The sequence below is a fragment of the Pezoporus occidentalis genome, unplaced genomic scaffold (assembly GCF_034315485.1).
Source record: "Pezoporus occidentalis ecotype Australia unplaced genomic scaffold, CSIRO_AGI_Poc_V1 ctg114, whole genome shotgun sequence".
Classification (NCBI taxonomy): Eukaryota; Metazoa; Chordata; class Aves; order Psittaciformes; family Psittacidae; genus Pezoporus; species Pezoporus occidentalis.
The window spans coordinates 269,043-289,907 of record NW_026912929.1 but is presented as its reverse complement, the minus strand read 5'-3'; the positions used below and the strand labels follow the sequence as shown (position 1 = coordinate 289,907).

At 44.4% G+C, this 20,865-nt stretch overlaps 1 protein-coding gene across 8 annotated transcripts in view; it reads right to left on the bottom strand.

Moving 5' to 3' along the window:
* The window catches only part of TMCC1 (transmembrane and coiled-coil domain family 1), an 84,761-nt gene that overhangs the window by 26,491 nt on the left and 37,405 nt on the right, over window positions 1–20,865 (bottom strand). Inside the window, exon 1 of one of the 8 annotated variants that reach the window (XM_062636087.1) lies at window positions 8,333–9,184. The exons of the other annotated variants lie outside the window; for them this stretch is intronic. Coding sequence (XP_062492071.1) covers window positions 8,333–8,362 — 30 coding nt within the window. The 5' untranslated portion in view covers window positions 8,363–9,184. Of the gene's footprint in view, window positions 1–8,332; window positions 9,185–20,865 lie in introns of those variants that run through there. 8 annotated transcript variants of the gene reach the window in all.

Below are 20,865 nucleotides of genomic sequence, written 5' to 3'. Positions count from 1 at the left end.
CTCAAGCAAAACTGCATGTGTAAGACAAGTCTTACTGAGAATGGAGTTAGACCAAGGCAAGCTCATGACTTCCAGGTACACAAGGGTTTCTGCAATACACCTTCAGTCTCTTTACACATCTGGAAATGTTTCACACTTCCGAGTGTAGTTATAAAGAAGGACAACTTTAAGTTAGTTACATCAGGAAAAGATTTCTACCCGACTGTCCTCAAAGGAGGCCCATAGTAGGCATACAGCTCACAAATCCCCCATGTTAATGATAAAAAGCCAGCTGAGGAACCTGCTTCTGTCACTGTGTCACTCTCAATAGCTTCAACACTAATACTTCAAATATAGAATCTGTTAAGCACTGATCAGACATTTACATATGATGTTGCAGCTTCAGTCCTCCCACCTAAGGAAAGCGGAATGCAGAGCTGCACAGGGTAAAGGAGCCAATGCAGCTGAAGGTGGAAAGCTGGCCACGAGAGGAAGCACAGCCCATGGGGAAATGCCACACACAACTGCCCCATGCACAGCGAGTTCCAGTCTATGCACTAGTAACCAGGCAGGCAGGGTTGGAAGGAGATGAGCAAGCAGAAAGCAGGGGGTGCATGTACATGTGTATACAGGCAGAGTAACGAAGGAATGGAAGTGTGCACACAGGCAGCGTTCAAGACCAAGCTGGACAGAGCCTTGGAACAACCTGGTCTACTGTGGAGTCCCTGCACATGGCAGGGGGGCTGGAATTGGATGATCTTAATGTCCTTTCCAACCCAAACTGTTCTATGAAGGAGGAAGAGGAGAAGGAGATACATATATATGAGGAGAAGGAAAGAAGGGGAGAAGCAAAGGAACAATTGTTTATTTAAACCTTAAGAGAGGAGGACTTGCCTGGCAGCCAACACTTTTTAAATAAGTATTCTATCCAGCTATTGCATGGATATGTATTTAGCTTTTTGTTTTCGTAACACTCGATACTCACAGCAGTGACAGCTTTTTAACTTCAGTCAATTCCTTCATCATGTACTTTCTGTGCCTGACTATACCTGTGGTTGTACATTATAAATACTTTTGCATAACCAAACTAAATGTAATATGAATATCTCTCAGAATACACGTGGACTGTACAGTGCATACATTACTATTACCCACTTGGCAACTGTAAAATAGCAACATCATTACAAAAGCTGTCATAATTTTCAAATTAGTAATCTATATTATCTAGCGGGTTTTCTGCCAGTTCAGCTACAGAGCTATGCGTCAGCAGCTAAACATGGAGCCCACGGACTAAAACCACCAGAGTTCAGCTGGGACTGCATGCTCAACAGCAGTCAACTCATTCTGGGGACTTCAGAAAGAAAACATTCTTCCTAAAGTCCAAAGAATTCATAATTCTCTTGATCTGCTTGAAAAGTAACAGGCTCAGCTTTCTTCTAAACTAGGAAATCCCCCCCTAGATAAAGCCAAAATAAGTGGGTTTATAAAGAACAAACCACCTGCTTTACATGTACTTAATGCTCACATCAGCTCCAAAGGACTCTCTTCGGACAGACAGCAGGCAGGAAGATGCTCAAACATTTTATTTAACTCCTTAAGCAAACCATGGACTCCCTAGAAACATGGATCTGCAGAAACCTCTTACTAACACTGCAAACCTTATTCCTGGTACAGCACTTGAATCCATCAACAAGATTTGTCATCCTCCTCCCTTTCCATCAGCTCCCTCCTGAAGAGCAGTTCACTTCTGCAGCTTTTTCTAAGTCAGGCTAAATGGGATCCTCGATGCTGGAGCTGTAACAGACACAACTCATCTGAAAACATTTCCCCTCAGTTTGGGAAGTGCTGCATGACACAATGAGGAACAGTGATATTTCCCCGTCTCACAGCCTCTACGACGGCCATCGTTGACTAGGGCTGCATCACTGCTTCTTTGTGGGTCCCAGCTTTGAGTACAACTTTCCTTGTACTTAGCCACACGGAAAATACCAGTTTAATAAGGCAAGGAAAAATCTTGACTAAGGCTTTCTGGTTTATTACATGGTGATTAGGAAGTTTCTGCACAGCTGCATTCCCTACTCACAGGTACCTGGGCTTGATCCATATTAGCCCCAAAACTGAAAGCCAACAGCCTGTTCCCATGCTTACTGCCAGGGACAAGGGCTAAATCCACCTCCTTGCTGGCATATACAAATTACAAACCCCTGTGTGATTATAAATGCCGCAACAATCTAACAGTATAAAGTACCATTTTGATCAGAAGCACTTTAAGCTAATGCATTATTTAACATTTGCCTTCTAATTTAAGCTCCTAGACTTCAAAGTCACTGCACAGAACTGGAGTTCCCTCCTCTGTACCTAGCTACTGGGATAAAGTCAGGATTGACTGTATTTGTCTTTTTTCAGATTTCATTCCAAGGATGCTCTCCACAGGACTTGTGTTCCCTGGTCACAGTTTGCTGCCCTACTTTTAACCCCTGTAAGAAAACCAGTCCTTCCTTTCCCCACACACATTTCCAGAAGTATTCAAAATGTTTCTACAAGTACTTTAATAATGAGAGAAAGACCAGTCCCTAGCTGTTGTATCCTGTAGCCCTGAAGTGCAGCTGTACTGATGGTGCTGTTTGTAACCAGTTTACCACAAATGATGCCAACACCCTCAACGTCAAGGGAGAGGCCAGGAAGGTCCTGAGGATGCACTGAGAATGAAGTGCCATCAGGTATCCAACCACAGCCCAGTGTTATTAGCCAGCATATGGCTCCAGGACCTAGGCTGGAGAGGGAACCTGCTGTGAACAGGCCTGGAGAGATCCTGCAGGTCCCTTCTCCGAAGGCACCCTCCCCATTACTGCTGCATCACAGGGACTTTCCCACAGCAGTGATGAGAACTCTGGGTGCTGCCTGCCAAACTGCTACCAGACCAGATCTGCATACATGGTTAGAACAGTATCTATTTAGAAAATGACTTCTCAGTATTTATAACCTAGTGAGGAGAAACTTCAGAAAGTATTTGCTGAGCTTGTCTAGTCCTACAGCTATCTAAAACCTCACTTTACACTAATTTTTTAGCACTGATTAAGCTCCACTTCCAAATGCAAAACGGAACTTTAAGGACTTCCATCCAAAGCACATGCAAAACTGTATTATATCCCACTAAAGCAGAGTGAAGAAGAAAATTCTAGCTTGGTGGCAGAAGATCAACTCAGAAATTTTCTGGTCTGGAACGGAAGGGGGTAACTCACTTTCTTCTTCCTCATGAGGAATCAATTGTCCATCCCTCCTGGTGTATCTGTGCTGCAGTGGAGCTCAATCCTGCCTAGCTACAGGCTCTGTGTTCCCTCTGGCCTGCACTTACACGCTGGCTGCTGCATTCCTGAGGAGGCCAAGCAGTTCCTCCAAGAGAAACATCTGGAGATCAGGAGTCACACTGGCCAAGGTCTGCCCTGGCCAGCCACTGCCCGGGTCAGCCCTCTGACACTGCCGGTCTCATGCTCACTGTCCCTCACATCACTTCCCAAGGCACCCCCGTGTCACGCTGCCCAGTCTGAGGAGGCTCACGAACAGCCAGGGCAGGAGGAGCTGCCGGGAGCTGGGGTAGCCCTGGCACCGTGCCGCATGTGGCTGATCCCTCCCGGGGAGGGTAGACTGTAGCTGTGCCAACTCGCTTGTGCTTGGGCCCTGGCATGGGTCAGTGGCCATGGACTGGCCCGGGGCTGCAGCGCTCCACATACAGGCGGTGTGAGGCAGCCCTGGGCACTCCTTGGGAAGGGAGGAAGATCACCTGTCCGCAGGCTCCATTCCTGTCCTTTTTTCCAGGTACAGGAAAAACTCACAATCCAGGATGTTTCAGTAATTATTTTTTTTTAAATAAGCAATTAATTAGTTAACCTGTCAGAAATCTCCACATATAAAACTATCTCCCTTCTTCCTGACATGGTAAAATACTAAAGGCTTCTAGCATGCTCTGCACCATTGCTCTGGCTCAGCAGAAAGCCCAATCAAGGCACATTGCCCAGTCTGCACAAAGGATTAAGTTTACCAATAAAGCTGCAACATAAAACTGCACAGTGATGAAATGAGATTTTCCAACTAGGCTTGGTGTGTCATTTCTCAACACTGCTGTCACAAACACCATTAGTGTCCTATGTAAGTTTAACTGATACAGAATACGCCTACCCCCAAAAACTCATTTCTTTCATTGTTGACACTGTTTTCACCAATAAGGTAACGGCAAGCAGCTGTAACTGAAATCGCTTTTATTTCTACCAAACAAAATTTCACTCATCAGCTTTCAGTTTTATTGGATTATCTATGTATCAAATTGATTATTTCTGGTTATCACACTATTAAAAATTTTTGAACTACCAAACTCTACCCTCTCACTTTTTTTTCTTATTAAAACATAAGTAGAAGGAAAAAAAAAACACCAAAACCACAAAAAACAAAAAAACAAACAAAAAAACCAAACCAAAACCCAAAAAGCATCTTCTCACCCTTCAGCAACTGTCTTGGTGGTTTGGTTAGTGCCACTCAGTGACTGAACTTCCTTAAAGCGTCCACAAAGACCACTGACACACTGAGCTGCTGTGTGCCAATCACAGTATCTGAAGATGTGAGTTCTTTTGGCCACTGTGAGGCAGCTGCATTGGCCTGAACCTAAAGTCTGTAGATAGAGATTCAAGATTTTGTTCCTACCTTGCAACAAGCTTAGGGTGTGCAATGGCACAGGACACGATGGGTTACTACAGCCTAGCTGACACAGGCTAATTTGTGAACTCGGTAATACATCTGAAGTCTTACATTCATTAAAATGGCTTGGATACATTGAATTTGATAGCTCTGCTCTCAGCTCAAAAGTGAAAGGTAATTGCAGAACATGCTTCTTGATTACTAAAGGAGCTTCATGTCCACTGTCATTTACAGACGTACTTCCTCTGGAAAGCATTTACAGACGTACTTCCTCTGGAAAGCAGTATGTTTTTCTTTCTCTTTGCTCCCGAATGCTCTTCTGATGAAAGGAAAGTCGCAGCGTAACTGAAAATTTTAAGCTGTATTTGAAACTGACCAAACTTCTACAAAAATCCTAAACCCAGAAAAGGTGATGAAACTTGCTGATAGCAGCACGCATAATTCAGCAAGCCCATCCATCAGATTTGCATAATATGATTTCTGAAGTAAGCTAACACAGCTAGAACTAATAATGTCACAACAGACTGGGTGTGGAGGAAAGCAGATTCCCCCTGAGCCATAAATAAGATGTGAATACGTTCTAGAACACAAACCCAAGACATGAATGGAAACTATGAAGAGGGCCACTGATTACGAGGATGACTTCAGACAAAAGAAAATACTGTTGCTCTTGCAGGTTTCAGAGCAAGCGCTGAACAAAACAACTATCCCATCTCTGTGTGCACACTGCGTGCACCATGCACAGGAGGCTGGCGAAGTCAGTGGCTGGCAAAAAACATCCTGAGTGACTTCACTGACTGATCAATCCAAAAGTCACGAGCTCTGATAACCTTTGCTCACTGTGATCCTATCCAGAAGCTTCAGAAATTACATCATATCAAACCATCGTATGTCGGCAGAGCTGTATAATGATAAAATCAAGATGTGTTCAAGCTCAACCCACTGCCAGCAGGAAATTCTGTCCCTCCCCACAGCCTCAAGAGGCAGTTGGCTGTTGCAGAAACTAGCATCCGTGTTTGAGTATTGTCAGGTTATATTTGTCTTCTCCATCAATCTTTCCCAAATTAGCATCCCATTCCTTTCCAAATACTAGTCTATGGGTTGTAGCATATGTGACCTTAAATCCAAACTGATGCATTATTGATGGTGAAGAAATGGCTAAATTGATGTTGTCTTTGGAATCGAGTTCTTGATAAAGCAGGAAGCATTTGCTTCTGCATTTCTCTTAAAGTAATTTGATTAAAAAAATCTTTTAATACTACAGACTGCTCAGGAAGATGCTCCTGGCTCTGACCTTTTTCCATTGGTTTGTGTCCCACTTTGCACCCATTGCAGAACTGGCTCCTGGGGTGCTGCTTTGTGCATTTGGACACCCACGAATGTGTTGTTTCTACATCTGTCCTTTCACAGTTCAGGGAACTCTGACCAGCAATCAAATTGTTCAGAATATGACCCTAGTTCTGTAAACAAATGAACCACTGTTTGCCCTGGCCATGTTAACAGCCACCTTCTCTGAGTTACTGGTAACAAAGAAGACTCCAATTGATAACATCCTGCAAATTTAATAGCTTGGTTGATGTGAGGAGGCTGCGCCTTCCTGAAGAGCAATAACAAAGCATCCTGAACAGTAAGTCAAGTCACTGTCCTGGGCTGGTACCTCGTGGTGGCCTTGGGGAAAGCAGAATGTCAAAACAGTATTTAAACAAACAAACCAACAAACCAACAAAACGAAAACCACAGGAAAAGAACAGCCCCAAAACCCCCAAACACCCATTGTTGTGCTTTACAAAAAAAGAAAACCCGCAACTCAAAGTTGTTTTCAACAACAAATACATAATTCTTCCTTGCAGATGACCTATAAAAACGTTTTTGTTTGGTTCTTTTAAAGTACACAGCACTGTGCTATTTTTTTCCATTGACAGCTTATAAAAGACCACACAGACCATCTCTTTCCCACTACAGAAGTTCTTCCCTTTAAACCACATTTCCTTAAACTATAGGAATATGAATAACAGAAAACCTGATCTTTCCTGGCTTTGTTGGCAAGGTACTGAAGACCCACATACTTGGTGCTATGCAGATGACACATGAAACCTGAACTGTTAAAACTCAAAGTATTAGTCATTGAAATGGAGTACATACCACAGAAAAAGCTGAAAACAGAGTGACTTAAAATATAGTCTCCTTTTAAATAGTCCAGTCATCACTTATCTTTTGCACTAGTTCTCCAGGCATCTCAGCCTTGCTTTGGTAATCTCTCATCTGGAAATATAACCCCCTTCCTTGTAAACTGCATAAAAGCAAAACCCACCCAAGCCAGGGTTTCTTTTCTACTCTCAGCTCACCTCTAAATTCTGTCAGTGGCTCTACATGCTGCTCTGGCCGCCCAGCAGAGCTCCACAAAACAAAAAGGCTCCCCGAATGAAAAGAAAAGAGTTTGAATGCTTTCAGTATTTTCACGTTTCTTTGTCCCAACAATGCAGCTCTGTCCCCCGGGAATGAACGCATGCGGCCCGGCACAGTGGGGCATTCTCCAGCTCTCGTCCCCGCAAGCGCTGCTTGCGGCTGCTCCCAGGAGCCGTGCTCCGGGCTGACCTGCTGTGACCCTGGGGGCTGGTCCCGTGCCCCAAGACCCACAGACCCCACAGCCAAGGAGATCCTGCTTCCAGCACCGCCCGCATCAGCCAGGGTGGGCAGGGGCAGGAGGATCGCTGAGCACAGCACCGCAGTGCCAACGGGGAGAGAAAACAGTGCTAATGCCTCCAGCAATGCCAGGACTGATGGAATTTCCTTTAGATGGAAGGACGGGAACTGCTGTGCGGTTCACTGCTATTTTATTCACGAAGCACCCAATTTTAAAGCCAACCGAATACGATAGTGAAACTGGGATATGCACGCAGGCTTTCAAGACCAAGCATGTTTCTCTCTTAAGAAGAGGAAGTTCCCTAGAACTGCCTTAGTGTCCAATAAACACAACCATTAAATGCTAAAGAGATTCTAAACATTACTGGAAGTTGATCTCAGCCAGGTTTCCTCCACTGCTCACCCCATATGTACAAGGCACCTCCTGACAACTTGTCCAGGTTCTGTGCCGTTTGGGACAAATTCCAGAACACTTTGTGGAGGACTATCAGGAGGAAGCCTGATCTCAAAGCTCCCTGGCAGGAATCACTTACCAAAACTGGAGAAGCTCTAACTGTAAGCCCAAAAGTCATGGAGTTCTGGTATTAGAATCTTTTCTGATCACTAAAACATTCAAACCGCAGATTCTCTGCATGCATGGAGAATCTCTCAACCCAAAATCTCTACCCCCGCAGCAGGAACAGATCAAACACTTTAAAGACAAACAGCACCTCAGCAGTGCAAGCAGCTTTCCCTGGTTTAATACTGAGCCCAAGCTGGGCCACAAACATCACTTACTACAGAGCAACAGCAGAGGAAAGAAGTCTAAGTCAGTCTCATGAGAGGACAGAGAGAAGACGCTTGAATTCAACCCTCTGGCACTGCAATAGGCAGCAGCTTGCAGGCTGATTTTTAAAAAGCAAACTCCAGCAGCAAACACAAGTGCTGAGCCTGGGCATCCGCTGGGGACCCAGGTCCCTGCAGAGCAAAGCGGCCGCACGCACAACCCTAACACCGAGAAAGGAGAAAGCCCGAGACGTACGGTTTGGGAGGCAGGCAGCGAGCCCTCCATGCTGGGTGCGCGGCGAGGGAAGCGCACGGTCTCACCCCGCACCCCGCTGCCGGCCGGACATGCCGTACCGCGGAGTTATGTTAGCAGAGACCAGCTCCAGCCCTGCCAGGCTGAGTTCTGCCCTGACAAAGCAGGACCTTGTAATACGAAGCAGCAGTACCCTGGGCGTCTTGGCAGAAGCCCCGAACGCATGGTTGAGAAAGCAACTGCAGCTCTGAACAAGCGAGGCATGAACGCGCTGCACAAGAGTTACCGAGTCTGCTAAAAATACTTTGTCACTGACCCCGTCAGGAGCACAACTGAAGTGAGAGTCTTGTTTTCTGCAGAATAATAAAACAAAAAAAGCAAAATGTATCTGCTGGCAATGATCTTAAAGTTTATTTAAAACAAACAAAAGCCCAACATAGTCTCAAACAGGAAAACACATCCCATTTTCTTCCAGCAGGAAGACTGCGGGTTGAATGACATGCTTCAGACCTCTTCTAGAGCTCTGGGCAACCTGGAACCTCAGAATCTCTTCCTCTGTACCCTGACAGAGGAGGTTGCTCAGGCTCTCCTGACAAGTTCAGGAGCTAACTAACTGCATACAAATTCAAAGCCTGCCCTGACACAGCATGGGAGCATCCTGCTCTGAGCAGCCTCAGTGCCTGGCCAGTGGCCCCTGCACAGCTCTGGGGTGCACTATTGCAGTCAGGATGCCTGAAGAGCAAAGGAAGCTGTCGGATCAGAAACGTGGCTGAAAGATACAAAGCATCTGAACTGTGCCTCCCTGGTGGGACAGAGATTCTTCCAGAAGCAGACAGGGAGCCCTTCTCCTTCCCTCCTCTGCCAAGAGGAATCTACGAGGCACGATGGGCAGAACAGATCCCAGACAGGATATGGGACGTGAAGAAGCCCTCTGGGGAAAACACACCAAGAGGAGGCTTTTATTTTATGCCTTGAGTAAGCATAGCAAGTACATTTTGGGCAACTGTTGGGTGGTGAGACAGTTTATTCTTCTGGGGAAGGAGAAGTGAGAGAATTTCCCTCCTAGCTTACTGCTCTCTAGTCAGACAACTGTGTTCACCATCTATTCATAACAGATCTATCCTTAAAAATAAAGTTATTTTTAAGAGATGTTAATTTATTCACCAGGCATGTTTTCACATGGAGTATGTTCTGTTAATTGCTAATCAGCCCAGTTGTCTGTACCACACTCATTTAGTAAAGTAGAGGTGATGCTAAGTCTAAGAGACACCACGCTGTGTACTCCCCTCACAGTTTTCCAGGTCACAAACAGGGATAATCTACATTAGCATATTCTCTGGGTTTGTAAACAACCACCTACATAGCAGCAGTCTGGCAAGTTTATAAGGATCCTGTTCCAGGGGCAGCCTGCTCTGTTACAGGCTGTTCCAAGGGGGCCCACCAGGATTCAGCCCCCAGCTCCCAACCTGCCAACTACTCCCACCCACAGCCACTGCCCACTGGCACCGCGCTTCCCAAACCCCACTCGAGCTCCATGTGCACACAAACACCTCGGCACATGCTGCTCCCTCCAAAAGGTTTTCCGGCTGCACAGCAGCGCCACAAACAGCACACAAACAAACAAACATACAAGCCTTGAACGGGCACTGAAGCAAAACTTGTTTCTATGGGAATTAGCTCATAGACAAAAGTCTTAAACTTCTGCTCCTTTTAATCAACAGCTTGGAAACGAAATGGCAAAGGCAGCATCTTCCCCATCTGAAGGACACACGCTCCCTCCAAGCAGCCTGTGCTGTCCCCAGTTCCAAACACTGCCCTGCACAGTATTTTCCATTAACCCAGCTTATCTGGACTGTTTGGCAGTTAGAAGAGGGTAGTTGAAGTTACACAGCAAATCCCACCAAAAGCCCTATGCCTGTATTGCAGCCGGGCAACCTTCAGCACCAATCTCACGACATGGAGCCATGTACAAACTGAGCAGTGATGTACTTCTCCTTGTACCAACTCTTGACTGCTTAATGACTCTCCTCATTCAGAAACCTGACCTCAAAGGAGGCAATAAAAGTTTCATAAAAAGTAGCTAGTTGTTTTCTGCTTCCTGACTGAAGGTTTTCCACACATTTCTAAATAAAATGGTCACTGATCAGCAGAAGACAGCTCTGCTTTGTTGTAACACAACAAAGAACGTACACAGAAGATCACATACAAACCTCACCCCGGAGACAGTCATAAGTAACACATGAAAATACCCTCCTAAGAAGCAACTCTGCTGAATAATTGCAGAAGAGTGTCACACCCTGTTGAAAATAGAACCGACTCCTGTATTGGCAGATAAGAGTTTTGGTCAAAGTATCCACTGAGCCACTTGAATAATTAAGCGTTGCTTCTCGATGGCTTAACAAAGTATCTGATGCAATTCACTGCCCTTTCTATAAAATGCAATATAAATCTAATTGTTCATTTTTCAGCAATGAAATTAACAGAAATAAGGTTTATAGTACTGCACAGTGAGCCTCCAGCTGAAACACGACCATGGCTGCCAAGACATCAGCCCTGCTCACTACATGCAAACTATTTAATCTTTCAGGTAATTACCTCCTGGAACAGAGAAGTTATTTAATCCAGAAATCAGGTTTACTCAGAAGAAAGCAGAAGAAACTCTAGACTGGTAATGCTCAGTAACCTGAAACGTGGCTTGACAAAGTGACAGACAGTGGCTGGTGCATGGGGAGATTTCTTTTTCAAAGTATACATACGGTTTTAAAAGAGTGATACATAAAATGCAGCCTTCACAGTAACACAGACCCTGCACATTGCGCAAACTGCTTGTGTTTCACAGAGTCTAGCTGGGTCTTTCCCAATCTTCCCAGCGTTTCATTTCTATCTAGAGAAACTTCAGAAAACTGCCTTCTTTCCCATGCGTGAAGAGCTGAGTGGTATTTCCTGACTCCAGGCCTCCTGGAGGAACAGTGATATAGGGATGTGCTGTCTCACTGGGATTACTTGCTCCTACTCCCCTGCTATCTCAGTAACCATTTTCAGTCTATGAGGGCACTAAGGGCTCTTATCACCCACGGTACCATCAAAATCCTCGGTCTCACTCCAACAGGATTCCTGGGTTACAGCATTAAATCAACTGCAATTTTCAAAGAAAGTTTAAGTCTTGAAAGGAGAGTAAATATCTGCAACGATCTGTCTGTGCTGCAGCTGCGCACTGTGAAGTCCTGAAAGATGGGAAGGGGCACTTTCAACATTAGAAACCAACCAACAAACACACACACAAAAAACACCGCCAACAAGAAAACCCAAACACAGAAGACCACCCCAACAACAGCAAACCCACGCAATGTTCTACTGCAAATGATAAAACACCACAGTAGCTACCCAGAGTCCATCCCTGAAGTCTGCCAAAATCCGGGCCATGGTCCTGGGCTTGGACTAGACAATCTCCAGAAGCCCCTTCCAACTTCAGTGATTTCCAACTCTGGAATGCATTTTAAAGTCCTCAGTGTATGTAATTTTGGACATACTGGCAAATGAATCCAGCCACCAGATCATCATTTACATATCTTTACATATATCTACATATCATTTAAATATATTGAGAGAGAGATATATATTTACATTTCATTTAAATATCTTGAAACAAACACTGTCAATGAAACCCGATCATGAAGGACCAGGGCATGAGCAGGATGATCCTTGAGAAATATCCAAGTGTATCAGAACTTGCCCATTAGATGAACAGTGACCAGAATTCAGGGGTGATCTCTGGATGCTACAAAACACTCTGAACAAATCAGGTGTAACACATGCAGGCTATATATATATATATTTCACTACTGGTTCACCATAGGCCAGGCTGGTCAGAGCTCCATGGCTCCTGCACCCAGGCTGTACGCGAGGCGATGAGCTGGTCCTTTGGTCTCTTCCCTGCCCCAGTTTTCCCCAGCTCACTAACCAGTCCTGTGCTCCCCAACCCACACCAACACAGGTCACATTTTCCTGTCACGTCCATCCCAGCAGCCAGGGCCTGCCCTGCCCAGTGGGAAAGCCAAGCTCCCGGTCCTGCCTGGGTCTGGCCCAACCCCAGCCCCACCGCATAGACACAGCACAGCCGAGAGCACACTCAGTAAACTGCACAGACAGCAACAATTGGCATCAGACAAAAAGGACCCACAGTAACTCAGTGCAAGAGCTTCTTTAGTTATAAGCAGAGAGCAGCATTACGATTTAGGCCTTCCATTACCCTATTTTCACCAACAGATACATTTAACACAGCTATACAGGAGGTTAAAAATAAATCCATCCCATCCCAGCTAGCAACTCAACCACCAATGTGATCAACTGTCCTCAGGAGAGTTCATAGAGGGCAAAATGTGCTCTTCAGGCTCAGACTGAGGTCATGTCTCAAGACAGCAAAGAGAACCAAACACCACAGAAAAATATTTGTAGCATGAAGCTGTAACAGCAGGAGAAAGGCAAAGCTGAGTACATGCAACTGGAACTCCTCAAAGGACAGAAACGGGGAGGGGGGCAGGAGTTTTAAGAATAGCAGGAACCTGGAGCACAGGAATATCTGTTGCTCTGTGCTACCTCCTGCCTGCCCATTTATCAGCTATCTCTGTTACAAGCTAGACTACTTCAAATCCTATCTTCTTCTTGGTGGGCAGAAAAGCTCAGGGAATTTCAGTAGAAATATTCATTACTTCCAAATTACAGTAAGTTAGCTCAGGTTCCCATGATTTCGTACTGTTTCCAACAGTCAAGGAGTTAGCATGCCGAAATACAGAGAGGACACTTCTTGACATTTATGTTCTGCTATTCCAAGTGACAAGATTCATTAAAAAATGGGCTCAAGCATGCATTTGGTTATATTAAAAATCAGCATGATTTAAACCTTTAAGTCCATTATTATTTCTCCCCTTCCAACTATGTTTCTTGTTTTGTTTTTAACCAGACATAATTAACTTGCAGCAGAGAGGAGGGATAGAGAGGGAGAAACAGCAAGATGTATTGCAAAGCAGAAAATCACTGCCTCACTTAGCAGTAAGACACACCAATGGTGCAAGGCATTTTTTTGAAGCTATAATAGCAAGTGCAGCTATCAGTGCATAGGTGAGTGCTGTGGCCTCATTCCTCCCTGCTAAAAAAATAATTTTATAGGTTAAAAGGAAGAAAAGAAAAAGTCCTATATCTGAATGTCACTGCACTCCCACGATGCAGATAGGGATCACCTGCTAAGACCTTTTCCATTTCAAAGATCTGTGCTCCTTCAGTTGGCTGCATTAATGCAAGCAGCAGCACTGGAGTGGATTTGCCTGTTGGTGGATTGCAGCAGTAATTGAAAAGTCACTTAGCATAATATTCCCTTCAAAGAGAAGGCTCCTTTAGAAGTAAAGTGGCAAACAAGATATAAAGGGCGCTGGAGAATGCATGTTTAACAGTCAAGGTACAGCTGCACAAAAGAAGTTTAACACCAAGTGTCAGGTAATTTTTTTTCTTTACCCTTGGAAATGGTTGGGGGATAGATACTCATCTAAATGTTATGAATACAAAGCTTTGCTGCGACTATGCCTGAGCTATAGCTTGCAGTTCCAAGAGCATGTGAAAACAAGTGCAGCCAATATGGAGCTTCTCAGCTGGATATGGTGGAGAAAAGAGAAGCTGCAGGAGGGGAAAATGCATCTCCCACCCTGGGATCAGTTGGTTTCAGAGGTAGCAAAATGAAGCACAGTAATTTAAAGCCATCTGCTCAATGTCATTAAGACAGAGGTACAGAACCTACAAAGCTGCAGTTCCACGGTTCATAGCTTCAATCAGGTCTGTGACTGCCCAAAGACTCCAATCACTGACCTGCTCCAACATCCCTGTGGCAGTTCCAGTGTGCTGAGATTTTAGTAAGCTAATTTCTGATGTCAGACTTATACATGACTATGTGTTTGTCCACGTCTTATTTCTGCTAGATGACTACTGACTTCTTTATCAAGCCATTTCTTTTGCTTTCCCTCCTCTGATGCAGCTGTACCCTGTTTCAGTGCTGGCTGTAACATAAGTTTTCCACTGTCCCCTGAGGAAGCCAGGGTGGTTTTCACCTGTGGACTACAGGGCTCCTGATCATTATGAATACCCATGAACTCTTTCTTGAAATGGAGACTACCAAAAGTACCACCAAGAAAAACAAAGAGAAAAGCCTCTGTCAGCTTCTGAATCAAAATAGAAAAGAAATATGCACACAGCAAATTACCATGCACAAAGAGTGTTAGCCATTCTGCATCTTCCTTAGATGCATCTGATTAAAATACGCTTAATGTATTTAATTTTCCATTTCCATGTAATCCAAATCAGTTTATGGTGCTGGACAGCCTCTCTGCTTTCTAAACCTTTTCATACTTCTTTTTTTGTACACGTCTAAGCAGTGCCCAGGTTGCAGCAGACTTCCAGCCCCCTGTGAACTGGGGCTGAGTTGAGTAAGTGACCCAAAAGGTAAAAAGCTCTAGGATTCTTCAGCAACTGCTTCAACAATGAGAGATCCAGTCAAGATGTTTAATACAGCACAAAATAAGACTCTCCATACAATATTGCCTCCTAAGGATTATAAACTGTCAAAACGTATAGGAAGCTTTCTTTCTAGCTTTAAAGCAAGAGTTTAAATTATTTCTTAAGGAAAATTCTGTGGATCTGAAGGATCACTCTATTCTACATATCTTTATAGGAAAACACTCTGATAATAACTGGTATCTGTCAGTAAGAAACTGGGTTAAGGCTTCTAAAGCTGCTGAAGTGCACAGCAATTCATTTCCCCCGTCTGGCTGAAGCAGAGTACTCAATAATTCACAGCTTGCTCTGATCAGGCTCCAGCACAGGTGCTGCGCAGTCAAACCTTAGGCAAGCTACCTGCAACATGCCTGATCATCACAGGCAAAACACTTAAGAGGAAAAGTGACAGACTGACCTATGAAAACAAAAATTATGTGATAGACCCACACTCCCTCTTAACCAAAAGGTAATTCATTAAGCAGAGCACACCAGAAGTTTGCTATGGCCACTCCTACTGCTAGTGAAAAATAGCAATTATTTCAAGAACAGAGGCTTTTTCATGGAATCCCAAACTGGTTTGGGTTGAAGGGACCTTAAAGCTCACTCAGCTCCAGCCCCCTGCCATGGGCAGGGACACCTTCCACTAGAGAAGCTTGCTCCAAGGCCTGTCCAACCTGACCTTGAACACTGCCAGGGATGGGGCATCCTCTGGGAACCATTTCTCTGAGCATTCCAGATATAAGAAAGAGTGGCAAAACTCACTCCTGACACCAAGCATACTTACCAGGCTTGAATCCGTTTCACAACACTGAAGAAGCAAAGGCACCCGGGCATGCATTCACCCTCAGGTAATCAGCAGCTCACCAGAACATGGTAATTGCAAAACCTCAGTGAAAACTACTTGGCTTTTCATTAGGACAGTAAGGAGCAGCAGGCAAGGGCAGAAGCTGTTCTGCAGCTCAGGATGGGGTACACAGAGCCCCTGAGCCCAGAGCCTGCCTGGCAGAGCTGAGAAGTGCTGGGTTAATGCTTGAAAAGCAATGGCAGCCAATTAATTCACAGACAAAGCATGACACCAAGTTGCCTCTATTCATCATTTGATCTCTAAGACACAATGTACCCTACTGTTATTTCTTTATCAAATGCTTATATAAAGAATTGTACATTTAAAAACAATGTAATGGTTTTTAAGCATTCCCAGAAATGGGTTTTTATACTCCTCTGAACCCTGCTATTGCAGAACTACTGTTAGTGAGCCTGAACCCCAAGTGGTTTTAATTTATGGTGGCAGTTATATGGCAGTTTTAACCTTCTCTCCCTCGAAGAACAGGTACACCATGACTAAGCTGGGATGATGTCTGCACACTGAGTGGTCAGAAACATGGCATCACTCACCAGGCCCTAGAGAGCACTGCTGCAAAGACCACTTCTAGTCCAATTCATCTTGAATACTGCTCCCTGACTGTGGATACTTGCACTTTGGATTTGTCATTTGCTAATGACAGCAACAGCCTATTTTTGATTTCAAAGATGTGAGAGATCAGATACAGAAGGGCTGCTTTGTTAACTAAAAGCAACAGTGTGGCTGTAACTGTCCAGAAAAGGAACAGCTCGGAGGAACTGTGTCTACGCAATGGTCTTCTACCCACTGCCACCTGCACTGAGCCCCTGGAGGTGCCTGTGCAAACGAGGACCCCACAATGAGGAGCCAAACAAAACCAGGACATCCAGCAGCTCCTCTCTGTGGGATGGGGATGGATGAGCGGCAGCTCTATCCCAAGCCATGGGGCCGCTGCCCGGCATCAGGCATCTCAGCAGCACACACACCGCTCGCATCCCTGCACGGCAACACATGGAGCTGCACTTGTTTGAGGGACTCCAGTATTTTTCAACAGTGATGTTCAGTAATAGAAATGTTCCTGATCCTCCTGGAGATTCCACCTCTAGGCAAGGGGCCAAGGTGATGTTACAAGGCCTCTGGCTGCCAAGAGACTAGCTCCTTTCAAGTTTCTGCCTGGCAGACAAGTACCACCTGCAGCAAGTTTTCTGCACAATGACAAAAGCAGAAAACGAAGTTAATGTGTCACGGATTACAAATCCGTAGATTTGAGTGAATTAACTGAAGTTTTGTTTCTCCAAATCCTGTCAGCAGATTGTTACGTTATACTCTGAAAATGCTCCACTTCTGGATGTAACAAATTGCTGACATGTACCTTTTATGGAAAAAAATAAAGTTTATAAGAAGTTGTTCACCCTCCGTTCATATGTGAAAAATGTATCTTCTTGTGGGGATTCCATTCTGTATAGTACCTGGATTTGAGAGAAACGCGTGGAATTCCTGTCAGTAACTATTACATTCAGAATTGCAAGTTATCAGAGTTTTCCAAACCCCACAGTAATCTGATCTTGGTAAACAATGCCTAAATGAATGCTAGAGCTTTAATTAGACCGCCTAGAGGCTATGTATGGTTGCAACATACTGTGATAGTATGATTTAAGTGTATCACACAGGTCAAAATGCCAATCCAAATGACGAGCTGCCTCTGAAATCTGCAAGATACCACAAACCCCAAAATGATTAAGAAATCTTGGAATTCCTTCCATGTCTGGTTTTATAGTGAGCTTTAGCTACCCAAGGTTCAGCTCTGGAATGCACTCATCATCTCTTTGAGCAATGAGTTAAGGGTTGTAACTGCACCTTGGATACGGGCAGTTCTCCACTGATGGTCGTACAGACCCACGTCCCCCACACTGTGCCTTTCACAGCACTGGAGCCATCAGCACACATAACATCAGTGCTCCACTGCCAGCACTTCAGACCGAGGCACACATGAATTGCTTGTCTGCTGCTGACTCCTGGCCCTCACAAACAGTTTTCAGTTTACAGACAGCGAAGTTTGCAGGGAGAGCACCAATTCACCAGGCAACTATTTACACATCCATTTATGAAAGATACCAGAAAAGCAAAGCTGATCAATAGTACATGCACTTCTGAGTGTCAAGAAAGCATTCAAAGCACCAACATTTCAGGCCCAGAAACAAAACAGTTACAACAATCTTTCAAATGTCTTTTGCTTACTATTAAAACGCTTGAAGGAAATGGCTCGAATGATACTACAGAACCAGAAGGCCTTTGTCAACCAGCTTATTGTTATTTTGTAACTCTTTAATGATACATAAAAGGTTCAAACGTCTTTGCTCTTTGGAAGCAGTTTGGGTAGTCAGCTGAAGATGGCCAGATGAAAGCTACAAAGAGAATGAAAACTGGTATTCAATGAGCAATGTGCAAGTTGCTCAAACTTATGACATACATAATCTATCTGCTGGTTACAGATGGTGCCTGGGGTACGTCCGATTAGCTCAAGACATGACAGTAGGAAATGGCTGGAACACAGCCTCCTCTCTCGAAGCATGAACCATACCCCAGAGTACATCTGGGATCAGGAGATTTTCACTGCAGCACCAGTGGCGTTCTGGGCTGGGACATGTCCCTCACTCCAACAGCAAGACACAGGTAACAGAACAGCATAAAGACTTTCAGTTGCCCAGTGAGAAGTTCCCTCCTCACTACTGATTAGCTCAGTTGTTTGGACAATCCACAACCTCTCTGGCCTGTCCAGTGGACTACCTAATGTTTTTAATGCCTCATTTTGAGTACCTAACATCTCATACCTTATGCAACCATTCACTTCTGGCGGTCTATGTACAAACACTGTTCTCCATCTCCATTAGGGTACAAAAAGGGTAATTTTACACAACGTATGGAGGCTACAGCACCCTCCACACTTCTGTAGCTGTCATTAAAAGGCATTTTAGGGAAAAAAAATATAAACTAAAAATTAAATGAACTCCTATGTAAACTAATGAACAGACAAAAGGATGGAACAAATCAAGGTATCAGAGTATTGCCAATACATTACCTTAATTAAGCAACTATTTTATTCAGAACATTAATATTGAAAGCAGTAAACAAGTGTGAGAATAGCTCATAATCTGACAAGTATCTTAAATGTACAACACTTTATCCTACCACATAATAATGGTGACTAAGACATAATTTCCCTACTCGGTTCAGGACTCAGTCTCCACGCCTCTGCAATACACTATTACTTTTGAGATTAATGGGCCTGATCCCAAGATATGCCCAACTCCTACTGAAATTGATGCTTTGTGCATAAAAAGCAGGGGAATGCCTCTCCTCTCCTCCTTTTTTCTCTTCTTTTGGGTGTGTGTGGGGCGGCTGCTCTCTAGCGTAAAGAGAAAGGCAACCCACATTTCCCTGACAGAAAGGACACACACAACTAAGAGCTTATTTAAATAGAAAAAATTGCTAGCAATTTTAGTCCCATTCCCAAGCAGTAGTTCCAAATACTGAAGACTTGTGGGCAACAGTTCGGCACTCATACTTCACATGCTTTGCAATCCAGCCTCCAGTGAAACACCTCCTCCACACCAACTCAAAGCTCCTCATTTCCTCTGCTCTTATTGTCCTGTTGCCAATGGTATCAAGCTGAAATAATTTATTTCAGTAGAAATATTTCTTTCCCCTGTAAGCTTTGGTTCAGCACAACGGGGTCCTGGGACCTTCCACACAGATGGTGTAGGCAGAGGGTCTCTGTGCACCCCCAGGGGCAGACACGCTTCAGCAAGCAAAGCAAGCTGTGTGTGCACAAAGGCCATCCCTGCTGATTTAAGCACCCCTTCACACTACATGTTCCCTGGGAGCAGTCAGGGTTCTACAACTGAAACTTTCACTAGTTGGGGATATTCCGAACATGACATCTGTGCTCGTGGGCTCCTGAGAGCACAGCAGGACCACAATGTATGCACATAGCATGCAGAAAATATTTCTCTGTGGTTGAGTGTTTACCAACAGCATTTGAGAGGAAAAAAAACAACAAAACCCCCTTGCAGGAAGACTTTGCAGCTTGCACTCCCGTGACCTTGGACTCCATTCTTGCCAATACGTGGCTGCTGAATGCCCTACCAAAAAAGTGAAATGCTAGCGCTTACGATGTGTTGCTGCAACGTTACCCTGACTCAAATCTAACTATAATTTTATTTGTACTATGCACACTAAAATGTTCAGAGCAATTCCCTGAAGGATTAGAACCTTGCTTCATTTCCTTAGCAATCTTTCCTGTCTGCTTTAAATAGTCCCAAAGCTCACAACTCATAAAAGGAACGTTTTCTAAGCTGAATTCCCTATTCAAATTCCAGTGGATGTAAGTGGTATCCAAACTATGTCTTAAGTTAGGAAAAAAAAAACCCAAAACAAACCTTGCTCCTCTGGTTTTCCTGTCAGTGTCCAAAGTGGCCTGGAACTTAGACTACGTTTTCAAATGAATTAATTTCTGTGTTCAGAAGATGGGCTATTCAGACACACCGTCTCCAAAGTGAGTTGTCTGAACTGCACGTACAACTTCATTTATTGTATTGGAAATTCACTCATCATCAGTCTGGACTGAGTTATTTGATGGGATTGGCCCGATTTCCTCTTGTCATGAATTGTGCAGGGAAATTGGTTTTAAAACCTGGAAGACCTGCTTAAGGATGGGACAGAAAGAATCACTTCAAACACAAGTGCAAGCATGCAGCACTAGGACTAATATTTTACATACTGTAACATCTAAATCAGGTGTTGAAAAAACATACATTTTCCAAGATGCAAAAGATACCAAAACACATTCAAAAGTAACAAAAAGGAGGTGAGAAACATCACTTGCAAGGTTCTGCTAATTTGTAGCTACCGTGGAACATGCTCATCCTCTTTGATTAACCCCCAACACACTGCAGGGCTGTGAACTTTTACATCAAGTAACAGGTCATCCATGGAAAAAGGTGTCGTGTTCTTATGAACCCCAGAGGGCCCAGGAGATAAAAGTGACATCTATGCCAGTTCCAGCAGCCAGGGAAAGGGCCTGTCCTGTCACCCCTTCCCATTCCAGCAAACCAAGTTTAAAGCCATCAAAGCAACACCAGAGGGGAGTACACAT